Below are 19,760 nucleotides of genomic sequence, written 5' to 3' on the forward strand. Positions count from 1 at the left end.
TTTCTCTGTTTTCCTTCCTTTCTCTCTCTCCCCTCTCTCTCTCTGTTTATCTCTCTGTTTCTCTCTCTTTCTCTGTTTTCATTCCTTGCTCTCTCTCTCTCTCTCTCTCCTTTCTCTCTCTCTGTTTCTCTCCCTCTCGGTTTTCCTTCCTTTCTCTCTCTCTCTCTCTCTCTTTTCTCTCTCTCTGTTTCTCTCCCTCTCGGTTTTCCTTCATTTCTCTCTCCCGTGTCTCTCTCTCTCAGGTGGAGATCAACGTGCCCTCCCTCCCCTCCGTCGGGCAGGCAGACCGTCTGCACTGTGTGTTTCCCTCCTTTATGAGTGAGGCTACCATGGCCTCTGGCCAGGTCACCTGTGCCCTGCCCAACCCTGTCTCTTTACCATCCACACCTGAACACCAGGGTAGGACCACACTCACTGTAGTACGGATCAGGAGTTTTTCCTGACCGGGAAAACTCAGGGCCCTGGGTTTACACTCAGAGACAAAAGGGTGCTATCTAGAACCTAAAAGGGTTCTTCGTCTGTCCCCATAGGAGAACCCCTTGAATAACTATTTTTGGTTCTAGGTAGAACCCTTTTGAGTTTCATCAAGAACCCTTTCCACAGAGGAACCATTTTTTCTAAGAGTGTTGGCTGTAACTACCTATGGACCATGGAGTATTTCCTTGTCAGGTCATGTAGTCAGGAAATACTCCTGGCCCTATATAGCTATATCTCACTGAGCTCTGTATGTTATGTGGATATCACAGCAACCTGTATCTTCACCAATCACAAGGACACTCTGCTCCTCTCTGTTCCTCTCTGCTCCTGTCTGTTCCTCTCTGCTCCTGTCTGTTCCTCTCTGCTCCTGTCTGCTCCTCTCTGCTCCTGTCTGTTCCTCTCTGCTCCTCTCTGTTCCTCTCTGCTCCTGTCTGCTCCTGTCTGTTCCTCTCTGCTCCTGTCTGTTCCTCTCTGCTCCTGTCTGCTCCTCTCTGCTCCTGTCTGATCCTCTCTGCTCCTCTTTGTGCCTCTGCTCCTGTCTGCTCCTGTCTGTTCCTCTCTGCTCCTGTCTGCTCCTGTCTGTTCCTCTCTGCTCCTGTCTGTTCCTCTCTGCTCCTCTCTGCTCTTGTCTGTTCCTCTCTGCTCCTCTTTGTGCCTCTCTGCTCCTGTCTGTTCCTCTCGGCCCCTCTTTGTGCCTCTCTGCTCCCGTCTGTTCCTCTCTGTTCCTCTCTGCTCCTCTCTGTTCCTGTCTGCTCCTGTCTGTTCCTCTCTGTTCCTCTCTGTTCCTCTCTGCTCCTCTCTGTTCCTCTCTGCTCCTGTCTGTTCCTGTCTGTTCCTCTCTGCTCCTGTCTGTTCCTCTCTATTCCTCTCTGCTCCTGTTGGTTCCTCTGCTCCTGTCTGTTCCTCTCTGCTCCTCTCTGCTCGTGTCTGTTCCTCTCTGCTCCTCTTTGTGCCTCTCTGCTCCTCTCTGCTCCTGTCTGTTCCTCTCTGCTCCTGTCTGTTCCTCTCTGCTCCCCTCTGCTCCTCTTTGTGCCTCTCTGCTCCTCTCTGCTCATGTCTGTACCTCTCTGCTCCTCCCTGCTCCTGTCTGTTCCTCTCTGCTCCTGTCTGTTCCTCCCTGCTCCTGTCTGTTCCTCTCTGCTCCTCCCTGATCCTGCCTGTTCCTCTCTGCTCCTCTTTGTGCCTATCTGTTCCTCTCTGCTCCTGTCTGTTCCTCTCTGCTCCTGTCTGTTCCTCTCTGCTCCTTTCTGCTCCTGTCTGTTCCTCTCTGCTCCTCTTTGTGCCTATCTGTTCCTCTTTGCTCCTGTCTGTTCCTCTCTGCTCCTGTCTGTTCCTCTCTGCTCCTGTCTGTTCCTCTCTGCTCCTGTCTGTTCCTCTCTGCTCCTCTTTGTGCCTCTCTGCCCCTCTCTGCTCCTGTCTGTTTCTCTCTGCTCCTGTCTGTTCCTCTCTGCTCCTGTCTGTTCCTCTCTGCTCCTGTCTGTTCCTCTCTGCTCCTCTTTGTGCCTCTCTGCCCCTCTCTGCTCCTGTCTGTTTCTCTCTGCTCCTGTCTTTTCCTCTCTGCTCCTCTCTGTTATTATCTGCTCCTCTTTGTGCCTCTCTGCTCCTCTCTGCTCCTCTCTGTTCCTCTCTGCTCTTCTTTGTGCCTCTCTGCGCCCGTAGATTTCGTGGCGGTACCCATTAAGATCTTTGTGAACGAGTCGGTGGAGCTGGCCACCAGGGAGTTCAAGTTCTACAACTGTTCAGCCACTGTGAGGAAAGCAGAAAACACACCGTGAGTTAACTCTCTGTACTGCACTCTCTCTACCCCACTCTCTCTACCCTACTCTCTGTACTGCACTCTCTCTACCCTACTCTCTGTACTGCACTCTCTCTACCCTACTCTCTGTACTGCACTCTCTCTACCCCACTCTCTCTACCCTACTCTCTGTACTGCACTCTCTCTACCCCACTCTCTGTACTGCACTCTCTCTACCCCACTCTCTCTACCCTACTCTCTGTACTGCACTCTCTCTATCCCACTCCCTGTACCGCACTCTCTCTACCCTACTCTCTGTACTGCACTCTCTCTACCCCACTCTCTGTACCGCACTCTCTCTACCCCACTCTCTCTACCCTACTCTCTGTACTGCACTCTCTCTACCCTACTCTCTCTACTCCACTCTCTCTACCCTACTCTCTGTACTGCACTCTCTCTACCCCACTCTCTGTACCGCACTCTCTCTACCCCAATCTCTGTACTGCACTCTCTCTACCCCACTCTCTCTACTCCACTCTCTCTACTCCACTCTCTGTACTGCACTCTCTCTACCCGACTCTCTGTACCGCACTCTCTCTACCCCAATCTCTGTACTGCACTCTCTCTACACCACTCTCTCTACCCCACTCTCTGTACTGCACTCTCTCTACCCCACTCTCTGTACCCTACACCGTGAGTTAACTCTCTGTACTGCACTCTCTCTACCCCACTCTCTCTACCCTACTCTCTGTACTGCACTCTCTCTACCCTACTCTCTGTACTGCACTCTCTCTACCCTACTCTCTGTACTGCACTCTCTCTACCCCACTCTCTCTACCCTACTCTCTGTACTGCACTCTCTCTACCCCACTCTCTGTACTGCACTCTCTCTACCCCACTCTCTCTACCCTACTCTCTGTACTGCACTCTCTCTATCCCACTCCCTGTACCGCACTCTCTCTACCCTACTCTCTGTACTGCACTCTCTCTACCCCACTCTCTGTACCGCACTCTCTCTACCCCACTCTCTCTACCCTACTCTCTGTACTGCACTCTCTCTACCCCACTCTCTCTACTCCACTCTCTCTACCCTACTCTCTGTACTGCACTCTCTCTACCCCACTCTCTGTACCGCACTCTCTCTACCCCACTCTCTCTACCCTACTCTCTGTACTGCACTCTCTCTACCCTACTCTCTGTACTGCACTCTCTCTACCCTACTCTCTGTACTGCACTCTCTCTACCCCACTCTCTCTACCCTACTCTCTGTACTGCACTCTCTCTACCCCACTCTCTGTACTGCACTCTCTCTACCCCACTCTCTCTACCCTACTCTCTGTACTGCACTCTCTCTACCCCACTCCCTGTACCGCACTCTCTCTACCCTACTCTCTGTACTGCACTCTCTCTACCCCACTCTCTGTACCGCACTCTCTCTACCCCACTCTCTCTACCCTACTCTCTGTACTGCACTCTCTCTACCCCACTCTCTCTACTCCACTCTCTCTACCCTACTCTCTGTACTGCACTCTCTCTACCCTACTCTCTGTACTGCACTCTCTCTACCCTACTCTCTGTACTGCACTCTCTCTACCCTACTCTCTGTACTGCACTCTCTCTACCCCACTCTCTCTACCCTACTCTCTGTACTGCACTCTCTCTACCCCACTCTCTGTACTGCACTCTCTCTACCCCACTCTCTCTACCCTACTCTCTGTACTGCACTCTCTCTATCCCACTCCCTGTACCGCACTCTCTCTACCCTACTCTCTGTACTGCACTCTCTCTACCCCACTCTCTGTACCGCACTCTCTCTACCCCACTCTCTCTACCCTACTCTCTGTACTGCACTCTCTCTACCCCACTCTCTCTACTCCACTCTCTCTACCCTACTCTCTGTACTGCACTCTCTCTACCCCACTCTCTGTACCGCACTCTCTCTACCCCAATCTCTGTGCTGCACTCTCTCTACTCCACTCTCTCTACTCCACTCTCTCTACCCCACTCTCTGTACTGCACTCTCTCTACTCCACTCTCTCTACCCCACTCTCTCTACTCCACTCTCTCTACCCCACTCTCTGTACTGCACTCTCTCTACCCCACTCTCTGTACTGCACTCTCTCTACCCCACTCTCTCTACCCCACTCTCTGTACCGCACTCTCTCTACCCCACTCTCTACCCCACTCTCTGTACTGCACTCTCTCTACCCCACTCTCTCAACCCCACTCTCTGTACTGCACTCTCTCTACCCCACTCTCTCTACTCTACTCTCTCTACCCCACTCGCTGTACTGCACTCTCTCTACCCCACTCTCTCTACCCCACTCTTTCTACCTCACTCTCTGTACTGTACTCTCTCTTCCCCACTGTCTGTACTGCACTCTCTCTACCCCACTCTCTGTACTGCACTCTCTCTACCCCACTCTCTCTACCCCACTCTCTGTACTGCACTCTCTCTACCCCACTCTCTCTCTACCCCACTCTCTCTACCTCACTCTCTGTACTGCACTCTCTCTACCCCACTCTCTCTATCCCACTCTCTGTACTGCACCCTCTCTACCCCACTCTCTCTACCCCACTCTCTCTACTCCACTCTCTCTACCCCACTCTCTGTACTCCACTCTCTCTACCCCACTCTCTCTACCCCACTCTCTCTACTCCACTCTCTCTACCCCACTCTCTGTACTGCACTCTCTCTACCCACTCTCTGTACCCCACTCTCTCTACCCCACACTCTCTCCCCCACTCTCTCTCCCCCACTCTCTGTACTCCACTCTCTCGTCCCCACTCTCTGTACTCCACTCTCTCTACCCCACTCTCCGTACTGCACACTCTCTACCCCACTCTCTCTTCCCCACTCTCTCTACTCCACTCTCTCTACCCCACTCTCTGTACTGCACTCTCTCTACCCACTCTCTGTACCCCACTCTCTCTACCCCACACTCTCTCCCCCACTCTCTCTCCCCCACTCTCTCTACCCCACTCTCTGTACTCCACTCTCTGTACTGTACTTTCTCTACCCCACTCTCTCTACTCCACTCTCTCTACTCCACTCTCTCTACCCCACTCTCTGTACTCCACTCTCAATACCCCACTCTCTGTACTGCACTCTCTCTACCCCACTCTCTGTACTGCACTCTCTCTACCCCACTCTCTGTACCGCACTCTCTCTACCCTACTCTCTGTACTGCACTCTCTCTACCCCACTCTCTGTACCGCACTCTCTCTAGCCCACTCTCTCTACCCTACTCTCTGTACTGCACTCTCTCTACCCCACTCTCTCTACTCCACTCTCTCTACCCTACTCTCTGTACTGCACTCTCTCTACCCCACTCTCTGTACCGCACTCTCTCTACCCCAATCTCTGTACTGCACTCTCTCTACCCCACTCTCTCTACTCCACTCTCTCTACTCCACTCTCTGTACTGCACTCTCTCTACCCGACTCTCTGTACCGCACTCTCTCTACCCCAATCTCTGTACTGCACTCTCTCTACACCACTCTCTCTACCCCACTCTCTGTACTGCACTCTCTCTACCCCACTCTCTGTACCTCATTCTCTCTACCCCAATCTCTGTGCTGCACTCTCTCTACTCCACTCTCTCTACTCCACTCTCTCTACCCCACTCTCTGTACTGCACTCTCTCTACTCCACTCTCTCTACCCCACTCTCTCTACTCCACTCTCTCTACCCCACTCTCTGTACTGCACTCTCTCTACCCCACTCTCTGTACTGCACTCTCTCTACCCCACTCTCTCTACCCCACTCTCTGTACCGCACTCTCTCTACCCCACTCTCTACCCCACTCTCTGTACTGCACTCTCTCTACCCCACTCTCTCAACCCCACTCTCTGTACTGCACTCTCTCTACCCCACTCTCTCTACTCTACTCTCTCTACCCCACTCGCTGTACTGAACTCTCTCTACCCCACTCTCTCTACCCCACTCTTTCTACCTCACTCTCTGTACTGTACTCTCTCTTCCCCACTGTCTGTACTGCACTCTCTCTACCCCACTCTCTGTACTGCACTCTCTCTACCCCACTCTCTCTACCCCACTCTCTGTACTGCACTCTCTCTACCCCACTCTCTCTCTACCCCACTCTCTCTACCTCACTCTCTGTACTGCACTCTCTCTACCCCACTCTCTCTATCCCACTCTCTGTACTGCACCCTCTCTACCCCACTCTCTCTACCCCACTCTCTCTACACCACTCTCTCTACCCCACTCTCTCTACCCCACTCTCTCTACCCCACTCTCTCTACCCCACTCTCTCTACTCCACTCTCTCTACCCCACTCTCTGTACTGCACTCTCTCTACCCACTCTCTGTACCCCACTCTCTCTACCCCACACTCTCTCCCCAACTCTCTCTCCCCCACTCTCTGTACTCCACTCTCTCGTCCCCACTCTCTGTACTCCACTCTCTCTACCCCACTCTCCGTACTGCACACTCTCTACCCCACTCTCTCTTCCCCACTCTCTCTACTCCACTCTCTCTACTCCACTCTCTCTACCCCACTCTCTGTACTGCACTCTCTCTACCCACTCTCTGTACCCCACTCTCTCTACCCCACACTCTCTCCCCCACTCTCTCTCCCCCACTCTCTCTACCCCACTCTCTGTACTCCACTCTCTGTACTGTACTTTCTCTACCCCACTCTCTCTACTCCACTCTCTCTACTCCACTCTCTCTACCCCACTCTCTGTACTCCACTCTCAATACCCCACTCTCTGTACTGCACTCTCCCTACCCCACTCTCTGTACTGCACTCTCTCTACCCCACTCTCTGTACCGCACTCTCTCTACCCTACTCTCTGTACTGCACTCTCTCTACCCCACTCTCTGTACCGCACTCTCTCTACCCCACTCTCTCTACCCTACTCTCTGTACTGCACTCTCTCTACCCCACTCTCTCTACTCCACTCTCTCTACCCTACTCTCTGTACTGCACTCTCTCTACCCCACTCTCTGTACCGCACTCTCTCTACCCCAATCTCTGTGCTGCACTCTCTCTACTCCACTCTCTCTACTCCACTCTCTCTACCCCACTCTCTGTACTGCACTCTCTCTACTCCACTCTCTCTACCCCACTCTCTCTACTCCACTCTCTCTACCCCACTCTCTGTACTGCACTCTCTCTACCCCACTCTCTCTACACCACTCTCTCTACCCCACTCTCTGTACTGCACTCTCTCTACCCCACTCTCTGTACCTCATTCTCTCTACCCCAATCTCTGTGCTGCACTCTCTCTACTCCACTCTCTCTACTCCACTCTCTCTACCCCACTCTCTGTACTGCACTCTCTCTACTCCACTCTCTCTACCCCACTCTCTCTACTCCACTCTCTCTACCCCACTCTCTGTACTGCACTCTCTCTACCCCACTCTCTGTACTGCACTCTCTCTACCCCACTCTCTCTACCCCACTCTCTGTACCACACTCTCTCTACCCCACTCTCTACCCCACTCTCTGTACCACACTCTCTCTACCCCACTCTCTCAACCCCACTCTCTGTACTGCACTCTCTCTACCCCACTCTCTCTACTCTACTCTCTCTACCCCACTCGCTGTACTGCACTCTCTCTACCCCACTCTCTCTACCCCACTCTTTCTACCTCACTCTCTGTACTGTACTCTCTCTTCCCCACTGTCTGTACTGCACTCTCTCTACCCCACTCTCTGTACTGCACTCTCTCTACCCCACTCTCTCTACCCCACTCTCTGTACTGCACTCTCTCTACCCCACTCTCTCTCTACCCCACTCTCTCTACCTCACTCTCTGTACTGCACTCTCTCTACCCCACTCTCTCTATCCCACTCTCTGTACTGCACCCTCTCTACCCCACTCTCTCTACCCCACTCTCTCTACTCCACTCTCTCTACTCCACTCTCTCTACCCCACTCTCTGTACTGCACTCTCTCTACTCCACTCTCTCTACCCCACTCTCTCTACTCCACTCTCTCTACCCCACTCTCTGTACTGCACTCTCTCTACCCCACTCTCTGTACTGCACTCTCTCTACCCCACTCTCTCTACCCCACTCTCTGTACCACACTCTCTCTACCCCACTCTCTACCCCACTCTCTGTACTGCACTCTCTCTACCCCACTCTCTCAACCCCACTCTCTGTACTGCACTCTCTCTACCCCACTCTCTCTACTCTACTCTCTCTACCCCACTCGCTGTACTGCACTCTCTCTACCCCACTCTCTCTACCCCACTCTTTCTACCTCACTCTCTGTACTGTACTCTCTCTTCCCCACTGTCTGTACTGCACTCTCTCTACCCCACTCTCTGTACTGCACTCTCTCTACCCCACTCTCTCTACCCCACTCTCTGTACTGCACTCTCTCTACCCCACTCTCTCTCTACCCCACTCTCTCTACCTCACTCTCTGTACTGCACTCTCTCTACCCCACTCTCTCTATCCCACTCTCTGTACTGCACCCTCTCTACCCCACTCTCTCTACCCCACTCTCTCTACTCCACTCTCTCTACCCCACTCTCTCTACCCCACTCTCTCTACCCCACTCTCTCTACCCCACTCTCTCTACTCCACTCTCTCTACCCCACTCTCTGTACTGCACTCTCTCTACCCACTCTCTGTACCCCACTCTCTCTACCCCACACTCTCTCCCCCACTCTCTCTCCCCCACTCTCTGTACTCCACTCTCTCGTCCCCACTCTCTGTACTCCACTCTCTCTACCCCACTCTCCGTACTGCACACTCTCTACCCCACTCTCTCTTCCCCACTCTCTCTACTCCACTCTCTCTACTCCACTCTCTCTACCCCACTCTCTGTACTGCACTCTCTCTACCCACTCTCTGTACCCCACTCTCTCTACCCCACACTCTCTCCCCCACTCTCTCTCCCCCACTCTCTCTACCCCACTCTCTGTACTCCACTCTCTGTACTGTACTTTCTCTACCCCACTCTCTCTACTCCACTCTCTCTACTCCACTCTCTCTACCCCACTCTCTGTACTCCACTCTCAATACCCCACTCTCTGTACTGCACTCTCTCTACCCCACTCGCTGTACTGCACTCTCTCTACCCCACTCTCTCTTCCCCACTCTCTGTACTGCACTCTCTCTACCCCACTCTCTCTACCCAACTCTCTGTACTGCACTCTCTCTACCCTACTCTCTCTACCCCACTCTCTGTACTGCACTCTCTCTACCCCACTCTCTCTACCTCACTCTCTGTACTGCACTCTCTCTACCCCACTCTCTCTACCCCACTCTCTCTACCCCACTCTCTGTACTGCACTCTCTCTACCCCACTCTCTCTACCCAACTCTCTGTACTGCACTCTCTCTACCCTACTCTCTCTACCCCACTCTCTGTACTGCACTCTCTCTACCCCACTCTCTCTACCTCACTCTCTGTACTGCACTCTCTCTACCCCACTCTCTCTACCCCACTCTCTCTACCCCACTCTCTGTACTGCACTCTCTCTACACCACTCTCTCTATTCCACTCTCTCTGCTTCACTCTCTGTACTCCACTCTCTCTATTCCACTCTCTCTACCCCACTCTCTCTACCTCACTATCTGGGCTCATTGTGCTGACAACTTTGATGGAAAGGAATAGCAGCATGTGAACAAGGTGAAGGGTTCTGCTCCTGTGGGTAAACTGTGATTCATGATACTGGGATTGAATGCATCTCCTGCATTCTGACTTTTTTTTTATTATCAACCTGCAGGAAATGACTTCAGTTTCCTTTTTCATTCATCAAGAAATACAAGTCCATCTCCAACATATGTGTTTTCTTCCGTGGCTGCTTCCTGTGTTGTTTTTTCACCCGGAGGAAAAGCATGTGATAAATGAGCTTTGTTTAAGGTGGAGAGACATGTTTACCATCAACAACATGGGTACAGCTACAGGAATACTGTCACAGTTTTTTTAATTGAGTGCGCCTCCCGGCTGTGGACGTGTGTCCTAGGTGTATGTCGTGTGTGGCCAGTCCATGGGGCTGCCAGTGGAACACACAGGACCACACCTGCCAGGACGTGGATGGTACAGTGTCGGGCCCTCAGATCATCAAACACAGACAGGTAGGTGCTCCGTTAAACGGGTTCAAATGCATTACGGTTCGTTAGAGCCTTTGCATGGCATGTCAATGTGCAAGTCAACAGATCCGTCAGAGAGCTGACAAGTGATCCGTCTGGATGAGAGTTTGTCTACCGAAGTTCAAAAATGCAATTGCTCTGACATGTTCATTTCTGACATTGGCATTTCATTTTTTGTCTCTGTTTAGGGAGCGAGGTGTCCCCAGTTTGAAAACCCTGACCCTGTGCTCATTCCTGTCGGGTTCAAAACCACCATCAGCTTCGAGGGCATCAATCTGGATGTGTACCAGGTAAATGACATGTTTTAAATATTTGATAATGCTGTTATATTAGGTTTACATTTAGACACTCCTAGAATCTATGGAAGTTCAGAAGAACAGCGGGGACTAGTTAGTGGTGAATCCGACCATAGTCACATTGAGTTTAACCTTTTTGTTCCTGAGCATGTACACAACTAACCCTCTCCTCCTCTGCAGGACCGGACATTCACCATCGGCACGGAGCTGATGAGGAACTTGAAGGAGGACGTCAGGTCTGAAGACGGGCCCTTCTACAGTTTCAGCGGTTTTAATGTGCGTCAGTACTGCTTATTGACCCACACCTGTCAATAGTAGCTTTCACTCTGTCTTGAAGGGGTGAAGGGTTCATAAGGTGTTGCTTGGTCGGGATGTTGTAATGTATGGTCACTTTACCTGGTTTGTGTCAGTCAGTTTGATATTATAGCACCCCCCCGTGGACAAAAAAACCCACTGTTTTTTTGTTTGTTTATATCCTCAAACTGTGCGTTTTCTGTGATTGGAAAGCGTCTTTGAAACGGTACAGATACTTATTCCCACATCTTCTGCTGTTTCTGAATGGTTGCCAAAGTGTATAAGTCACGAAGATAACTTTTCTCTGGCATATTTTGGAGATGTGTCATTAATCACTGGATTAATAGGTCGTTTGTGTTCCCGTCTCTAGTTTTCCTTCGACAAGTCACAGGAAACCAACGTTCTGTTCTACGTGAAGGACAAAGAGACGGGCAGGAAGATAGACAGCACACTGAATGGTAAGTGGTACATGCAAATATCCAACCGTGTTGACCCGAGGTGGAAAAGTACCCAATTGTCCTCGTTGTAAGTAAAGATGCCTTAATAGAAAATGACTCAAGTAAAAGTGAAAGTCACCCAGTAAAATACTACTTGAGTAAAAAAATCTAGAAGTATTTGGTTTTAAATATACTTAAGTATCAAAAGTAAAAGCATAAATCATTTCACATTCATTATATTAAACAAACCAGACAGCACATTTTTCTTGTTTTTTTAATCATTTATAATCATTTATTTAATTTATAACATAATTTACAAATGAAGCATGTGTGTTTAGTGAGTCTGCCAGATCAGAGGCAGTAGATGACCAGGGATGTTCTCTTGACCATTTTCCTGTATTGCTAAGCATTCAATATGTAACGAGTACTTGTGGGTGTCAGGGAAAATGTATGCAGTAAAAAGTACATGATTTTCTTTAGGAACGCAGTGAAGTAAAAGTAGAAGCTGTCAAAAATATAAACACTAAAGTAAAGTACAGATACCCCCAAAAAACGACTTTGTACTTAAATACTTTAAACCACTGCTGTTTACAACATCCCAGAGGGATGTGTGGACATGAAACGACAATAGGGGTGATACATTAATACATTGACACATTTACTGACATACTCTTTGCCATCGTCTAAGTGAATTAGTCCAAAACCACCGTTGTACTACTGATGGCCCAGTGTCATGCAAAATGAAATGACAGAATAGTCCCTAGTATTCTACGGCTCTCCTCTTCCTTCACAGTGACCCTATATAACTGCTCACTGGGCCGGGAGGATTGCAGCCTGTGTAAGAACGCTGCTCCTAAGTACAGTTGCGTGTGGTGCGCCAAGAGAAAGTCGTGCGTCTATGAGAAGCTGTGTATTGACCAGGCCACAGAGGACCCGCAGGACACCGAGTGCCCTGACCCACAGATCACTGACGTGAGTAACACACCTGTCTTTGAACCTGCAACAAAATCGACTATTGATTATCACCGACTGACTAGACATTTTGATGTTCACCTCGATGATTGGTCTTATTTCATCCCCCAGTAGCTACTGACAATGAGGTCTGTTCAATGGCTGTCGAATGCCCACACGCGAAAGGGGCGCCTCTGATCAATTGTCAATTCTAAAGGCTGGGCTACAGTCTCAAACACAGTCTTTCACAGACGAGTTTGTGTCTTATTTCAAGGTGCTACTCTGCAAACGACTGTGTACACTTTCATCCAAAAGTGGCCGGGTACCTCTAAGCCTGCCATCTTAAACCTGTTCCCCAATCCCCCTCTCAGATCATCCCTCGCTACGGACCCGTGAAGGGGGGCATCTCTGTCACCATCAAGGGCTCCAACCTGGGCATCCACAAGGATGACATCAAGGCCGTCAGTGTGGTGGGGGTCCCCTGCATACACCAGGAGGACCGATACGCCGTCTCCACCAGGTAAACACACCAAATGGCCCCCTATTCCCTTTATAGTGCACTGTTTTAGACCAGCGCTCCACGGGACACACCCGCAGCCTCTGAGTGTGTGTAGATGGGCGACAGAAGGGGTTGTACCGTGGCGCGTTGTGTGTTCTGTCGTATACTGTGGCCTACCCAAATGTACACGAGCCCTCGAAAATGTCTTCCTTCCTCCCGGGTCTCTAGTGTGGTGTGCGAGATCGGCCCCTTGGACCCGCTGAGCACCAACTGGGGGCCGGTGGAGGTGGAGCTGGAGGGAGGGAAGAGAGGAACGTCCTCCGTTTTCTTCACATACCGGGTAGCTAACCTACCGCATGTCTTCACTTCAATCACAGTCCTACACTTCTAGATGGGAGGGCGGACTCATGAAGTGTCTACCTGATTTGGTTATGTTATCGCCATTGTTTTATTTTCAATTTGCCAGCTATGCAGACGCTGTATTAAAGAGCCCCTTTATCAGTACGCATGAAGGGCATGACATTTAAGTGTAATAATGTTCTGTGAATAAACTACTCTGATACTGCCACATTACACTGGCAGGTAATGCCCAGAATGATAAGACGAAATTGAGTTTTGTATATTATAGTTGTGTGTATTATTTTAGAATGTGCGATATGCCGCTTCCATTTCCTCTGGTGCCTTAACAGGGTACGCTGGAGCAATTTGACTGTCTACCTTTATATCTCACACGGCTAAAGCTTCCCCACAGGGGACCGCTCCGCCTAACTGTTTACTCAGCAAATTGAAGGAAATGCGTGTGGGGTTGGGTGGGTGTGTGTGTGTGTGTGTGTGTGTGTGTGTGTGTGTGTGTGTGTGTGTGTGTGTGTGTGTGTGTGTGTGTGTGTGTGTGTGTGTGTGTGTGTGTGTGTGTGCGTTTTGAAAGCCTTGTGGGGGAAGAAATGAGACATGAATAGGATGACAGGGCGTGTTTTCTTACATGATCCTCCAGGACCCCATAGCCAGCTCGGTTCACCCCGACAGGGGCTCCAAGGCCGGGGGCATGGTCATCACCATCTCTGGCTCCAACCTGGACACAGCCACCAGGGAGGACGTCAGCGTCACCGTCGGCGGGGTGGTGTGCACTGTGTAAGTACTGCTGCATCCTGGGAAAGGAACTAGTATTAGGCAAGGTTGCGGTGGTCTGGTCACTGGTAACCTGCAGATTATTTCACTTCAGCCAACCCTTTGGCATGACAACGTGCAAAATAACAGGTGCTTTAAGCATTAGTGTGTACAGATCTAGCAAGCAGGGTTGATGTATTGAAAAAGACCTTCATTTCAAATTTGGCCATGATTTTCTTTAACAAGAAAGCCCAGTAATTACCTAGCTGTCATGGTTCTGCCATGTTAGTCTCCTGTGCACCGTGACCCCTGTTGACCCCTAGTTCTGAGTGGTCTGTGTCCCTGGCTGACTATGTCCCTGGCTGTGTCCTTGTCTGCAGGGAGACTTTCGGTGCGAACATCACCTGCAGGATGGGAGAGTACCGGGCAGACAAGGTCCCCTCTGACCTGCTCATGGTCACGGTAAAGTATGGGAAGAGCACCACCACGGCCGTCCCCACAGCCTTCCAGTTCTGGGAGAACCCCACTATCCTGGACCACCACCCCAAGGGAAGCTTTGTGTGGTGAGTATCAGACCTCTAGAGACAAGAAGCTATTATAGAGGCTTCCACTTTGTCTCACATCAACTAGCAAGACAACTCCATCTGCACTGAGACGTGATCCGTTAGAATGATGCCACCTGTCGTAAGACAATGAAAGATTCCCTAGTGTAGTTTAATGGCATTCAATTTCCAACACACCTGGCTCCCTCTCCTGACAACAGTTTGTAGCATCAATGTCAAATCAAATCAATGTCAAGTCAGAATTTGTCCCATCCACCGATGGTCCTTCCACCACATATGGACAGTTAAATGTGTAGACCTTACCATGAAATGCTTACTTACAAGCCCGTAACCAACAATGCAGTTCAAGAAATAGAGTTAAGAAAATATTGACTAAATTAACTGAAGTAAAACATTTTTTTTATAATAACAAGTAACACAAGAAAATGACATAACAATAACAATAATGAGGCGCTATACAGGGGGTACAGATTAGTTGAGGTAATTTGTAAAGTGACGATGTATAGATAATATCAGCGAGTAGCAGCAGTGTAAAAACAATATTAATAGTCCGGGTGGCAATTTCATTAATTGTTCAGTTGTCTTATAGCTTGGGGGTAGAAGCTGTTAAGGAGCCTTTCGGTCCTAGACTTGGTATCGCTTGCCGTGCGGTAACAGAGAGAGCAGTCTATGACTTGGGTGACTGGAGTCTTTGACAATTTTTTGGGCCTTCCTCTGACACCACCTGGTATAGAGGTCTAGGATGTCAGGAAGCTTGGCCCCAGTGTTGTACCCTCTGTAGCAACTTACGGTCAGATGCCGAGCAGTTGCCATACCAGGCAGTGATGCAACCAGTCAGGTCTCGATGGTCCATGCTCTCGATGGTGCAGCTGTAGAACTTTCTGAGGATCTGGGGACCCATGCCAAATCTTTTCAGTCTCCTGAGGGGGAAAAGGTGTCGTCATGCCCTCTTCACAACTGCCTTGGTGTGTTTGGACCATGATAGTTCGTTGTGGACACCAAGGAACTTGAAACTCTCGACCCGCTCCACTTCAGCCTCGTCGATGTTAATGGGGGTCTGTTTGGCCCTCCTTTTCCTATAGGCAATGATCATCTCTTTTGTTATTCTCACATTGAGGGAGAGGTTGTTGTCCTGGCACCAAACTGCCAATTCTTTGACTTCCTCGCTATAGGCTGTCTCATCGTTGTCGGTGATCAGGCACAGGGACTATGATGGTCTGTTTGAAACATGTAGGTATTACAGACTCGATCAGGGAGAGTTTGAAAATGTCAATGAAGACACTTGCCAGTTGATCCGTGCATGCTTTGAGTACACATCCTGGTAATTTGTCTGGCCCCACACCTTTTGAATGTTGACCTGTTTAAAGGTTTTGCTCACATCGGCTACGGAGAGCGTGATCACACAGTCGCCTGGAACAGCTGGTGCTCTCATGCATGCTTCAGTGTTGCTAGCCTCAAAGCAAGCATAAAAGGCAAATAGCTCGTCTGGTAGGCTCGTGTTACTGGGCAGCTCGCGGCTGGGTTTCCCTTTATAATATTTTTCAAGCCCTGCAACATCCAACAAGAGTCTGAGCTGGTGTAGTAGGATTCAATCTTAGTCCTGTATTAACGCTTTGCCTGTTTGCCACAGCAGGTTTTCTTATATGTGTCCGTTTTAGTGTCCCGCTCCTTGAAAGAGGTAGCTATAGCCTTTAGCTCGGTGCGCATGTTGCCTATAATCCATGGCTTCTGGTTGCAATGGTACGGTCACTGTGGAGACGACATCGTCAATGCACTTATTGATGAGTGCTGATGAAGAGAGAGTTGATTAAGCCGGTGACTGAGGTGGTATGCTCCTCAATGCCATTGGATGAATCCCGGAACATATTCCAGTCTGTGCTAGCAAAGCAGTCCTGTAGCGTAGCATCTGCGTCATCTGACCACTTCCGTATTGACTGAGTCACTGGTACTTCCTGCTTTAGTTTTAGCTTGTATGCAGGAATCAGGAGGATAGAATTATGGTCAGATTTGCCAAATGGAGGTCGAGGGAGAGCTTTGTACTTGTCTCTGTGTCTGGGGTAAAGGTGGTCTCGAGTTTTTCTCCTCTGGTTACACAGGAATGCTGGTAGAAATGAGATAAAATGGATTTAATGTGATATCTCTTCTGTTGGATGAAATGTGAATGTGATACCCTCCGTGGGTTAAAACCATTCACTTCGCCCCTTTGTTTCCGGTGATGTTGTTTCAGTGGTGGAAGGACCATCGTGGTGACAGGATCCGGGTTTGACCTCATCCAGAACGCCATTATGAGGGTCCAGGCCTCGGCAGACGAGTGGTCCGGCATGACTCCTACTGAGGTATGGATTCATCTCTCTCTTTCTCTCTCGTTCTCTTTCTCTGCCTCTCTGTTTCACTATCTCTCCACCGCTGGCAGTGTATCAGGTTATATGTCAATCAAACCTCAGTCACTCCAGCTCAGCCCTAAATCTAAATCCTAAACCACCCCTCTGTCGCAACCACATATGGACGGTTAAATTACTCCCCATAAACTAACTTTCAGTGATCAGGAAGAAAGATGCCATAGGCCTGCATTACTGCCTCATTATAGACCATAATTCCTTAAACCTGGAAGATTGCATCAAAAAAAAGCTCTGATTCCTCCAGAAATAATCAAGGGAGTTTGACTTAATGTCACACAGTCCACCCAGAGCTACTGTAGGGGCTTTGCAGACGCAGACTCCTGCCCCCTGATGCCTTGGGCGGGATAAGCAGCAATTTTATGCATTTCATTTAGAGGCTATATTGAATAGAGGAATTAAGGTTCCAGCTGATGATGTGGTTAAGCAGCTTTGATCTGTTCTGCTCCTCTCTCTCTCTCCCTGGGTGGCAGGGACTTGAGGCTGGGGTCTTAGAGGAAGCCCCACAAACTGGTGGCTGGTAAAGTTGACTTATTAAAGACCTCGTGTGGTTGAAATCACAATCTTTCCATGGTAATATTCGGTATATTCTGGCCGTTCTGAACTGTATACAACTACCCTTCATGTTGCTGGACCCCAGGAAGAGTAGCTGCTGCTTTGGTAGATCCTGAATCAATACAAATTCAAGCTCAACATTTAATGTAGGCCCATAGTGGTTCTAAAAGGTATGTGTCTTGGAATGAGCATAGTGTGATGGTTAAAGACTATAGCCATTATGTTGTTTTTCACCTCTGTATATGTACAGGAACAGTATGGAACTCAGGGCGGTCTCACCCTAAACAAAAAAAGCACATGGCATCTTTTTAATTCTGTGGGTCTCACCTCTCCTCCTCTCCTGCTCCTCTCATCGTCCCCCAGTACCTCCAGGAGGCTCTGAATAAGAACGACACGGTTCTCCGGTTCCTGTCCCCTGCCGTCAACAGGTCCTATGAGACCCAGGTGTTCAGGACCTTCATCCAGCTGGACAACTGGGTGAGGGAGCTCAAGCCCTTCGACTACCACCCCAACCCTGCCTTCAACCCCCTCACCAAGAAGATCATCACTGAGACCTCCATCATCATCGTCACTGTGAGTATGTTGCACTCGAAATGAGGAAATTAAAAGACTGGCCCATGTGAGCTGACCTAGTATACAGTGCATTCAGAAAGTATACAGACCCCTTGACTTTTTCCACATTTTGTAACGTTACAGCCTTGTTTTAAAATGGATTAAATTAATTATTTGCCTCATCAATCTACACGCAATACCCCATAATGACAAAGTAAAAACAGGTACCTTATTTACATACGTATTCAGACCCTTTGCTATAAGACTCGAAATTGAGCTCATTGATCATCCTTGAGATGTTTCTACAAGTTGATTAGAGTCCATCTGTGGTAAATTCAATTGATTGGACATGATTTGGAAAGGCACCACCTGTCTATATAAGGTCCCACAGTTGACAGTGCATGTCAGAGCAAAAACCAAGCCACGAAGTAGAAAGAATTGTCCGTAGAGCTCTGAGACAGGATTGTGTCGAGGCACAGATCTGGGGGAAGGGTACCAAAAAATGTCTGCAGCATTGAAGGTCCCCGAGAACACAGTGACCTCCATCATTCTTAAATGGAAAAGTTTGTAACCACCAAGATTTTTCCTAGATCTGGCCATCCGGGTCAAACTAAGCAGTCGGGGGAGAACGGCCTTGGTCAAGGAGGTGACCAAGAACCCAATGGACACTCTGACAGAGCTCCAGAGTTCCTCTGTGGAGATGGGAGAACCTTCCAGAAGGACAACCATCTCTGCAGCACTCCACCAATCAGGCCTTTATGGTAGAGTGGCCAGACGGAAGCCACTCCTCATTTAAAGGCACATGACAGCCCGCTTGGAGTTTGACAAAAGGCACCTAAAGGACCCTCAGACCATGAGAAATAAGATTCTCTGGTCTGATGAAACCAAGATTGAACTCTTTGGCCTGAATGCCAAGCATCACGTCTGGAGGAACCCTGGCACCATCCCTACGGTGAAGCGTGGTGGTGGCAGCATCATGTTTTTCCATGGCAGGGAACTGGGAGACTAGTCAGGTACAGAGCGATCCTTGATGAAAACCTGCTCCAGAGCTCTTAGGACATCAGACTAGGGTGAAGGTTCACCTTCCAACGGGACAACGACCCTAAGCGCACAGCCAGGACAACGCTGGAGTGGCTTCGGGACAAGTCTCTGAATGTCCTTAAATGGCCCAGCCAGAGCCCGGACTTGAACCCAATCTAATATCTCCAGAGAGACCTGAAAATAGCTGTGCAGCGACACTCCCCATCCAACCTGATCTTGAGAGGATCTGCAGAGAAGAATGGGAGAAACTTCCCAAATACAGGTGTGCCAAGCTTGTAGTGTCATAACCAAGAAGACTGAAGGCTGTAATCACTGCCAATGGTGCTTCAACAAAGTACTGAGTAAAGGGTCTGAATACTTATGTAAATGTGATATGGGGTATTGTGTGTAGATTGATGAGGAAAAATACCCAATTGAATCCTTTTTAGAGTAAGGCTGTGTCGTGACATTGTATTAGTTAATGTGACGACTGTTGTTCATCGAATGATTAAAGTTTCTAATTGCGTGATTAACTGAATCAAGCAATTATTAACTCATTAACCTGGGGCACCATGGGAAAACCAGTTTTTATTGAGTTTCTATTTCCCAAATTAGCTCAAAGAATATCAGAATATCGATTTTACAACAGCCGCTAATTAACCAGTTGCCTCTACAATCTCGTTCTGAACGTCGTATATAGCCCGTGAATCTGCACGGACCCGGGTCTCATCAATGAGAGAATGGCCTTGGTCAAGGAGGTGACCACTACAATCTTAGTTGAATATTTATTTACTATAAAGCT

At 49.4% G+C, this 19,760-nt stretch overlaps 1 protein-coding gene across 1 annotated transcript in view; it reads left to right on the forward strand.

Annotated features, from left to right (window-relative positions):
- The window catches only part of LOC139370321 (plexin b2b), a 181,968-nt gene that overhangs the window by 142,611 nt on the left and 19,597 nt on the right, over window positions 1–19,760 (forward strand). Inside the window, exons 8-20 of the mRNA XM_071109728.1 lie at window positions 243–399; window positions 2,137–2,248; window positions 10,165–10,276; window positions 10,480–10,581; window positions 10,768–10,863; window positions 11,252–11,339; window positions 12,112–12,290; window positions 12,641–12,789; window positions 12,997–13,108; window positions 13,760–13,896; window positions 14,253–14,435; window positions 16,663–16,771; window positions 17,750–17,959. Of these exons, the coding sequence (XP_070965829.1) occupies window positions 243–399; window positions 2,137–2,248; window positions 10,165–10,276; window positions 10,480–10,581; window positions 10,768–10,863; window positions 11,252–11,339; window positions 12,112–12,290; window positions 12,641–12,789; window positions 12,997–13,108; window positions 13,760–13,896; window positions 14,253–14,435; window positions 16,663–16,771; window positions 17,750–17,959 (1,746 nt within the window). The remainder of the gene's footprint in view (window positions 1–242; window positions 400–2,136; window positions 2,249–10,164; window positions 10,277–10,479; window positions 10,582–10,767; window positions 10,864–11,251; window positions 11,340–12,111; window positions 12,291–12,640; window positions 12,790–12,996; window positions 13,109–13,759; window positions 13,897–14,252; window positions 14,436–16,662; window positions 16,772–17,749; window positions 17,960–19,760) is intronic.

This window comes from Oncorhynchus clarkii, chromosome 2, assembly GCF_045791955.1.
Source record: "Oncorhynchus clarkii lewisi isolate Uvic-CL-2024 chromosome 2, UVic_Ocla_1.0, whole genome shotgun sequence".
Taxonomy (NCBI): Eukaryota; Metazoa; Chordata; class Actinopteri; order Salmoniformes; family Salmonidae; genus Oncorhynchus; species Oncorhynchus clarkii.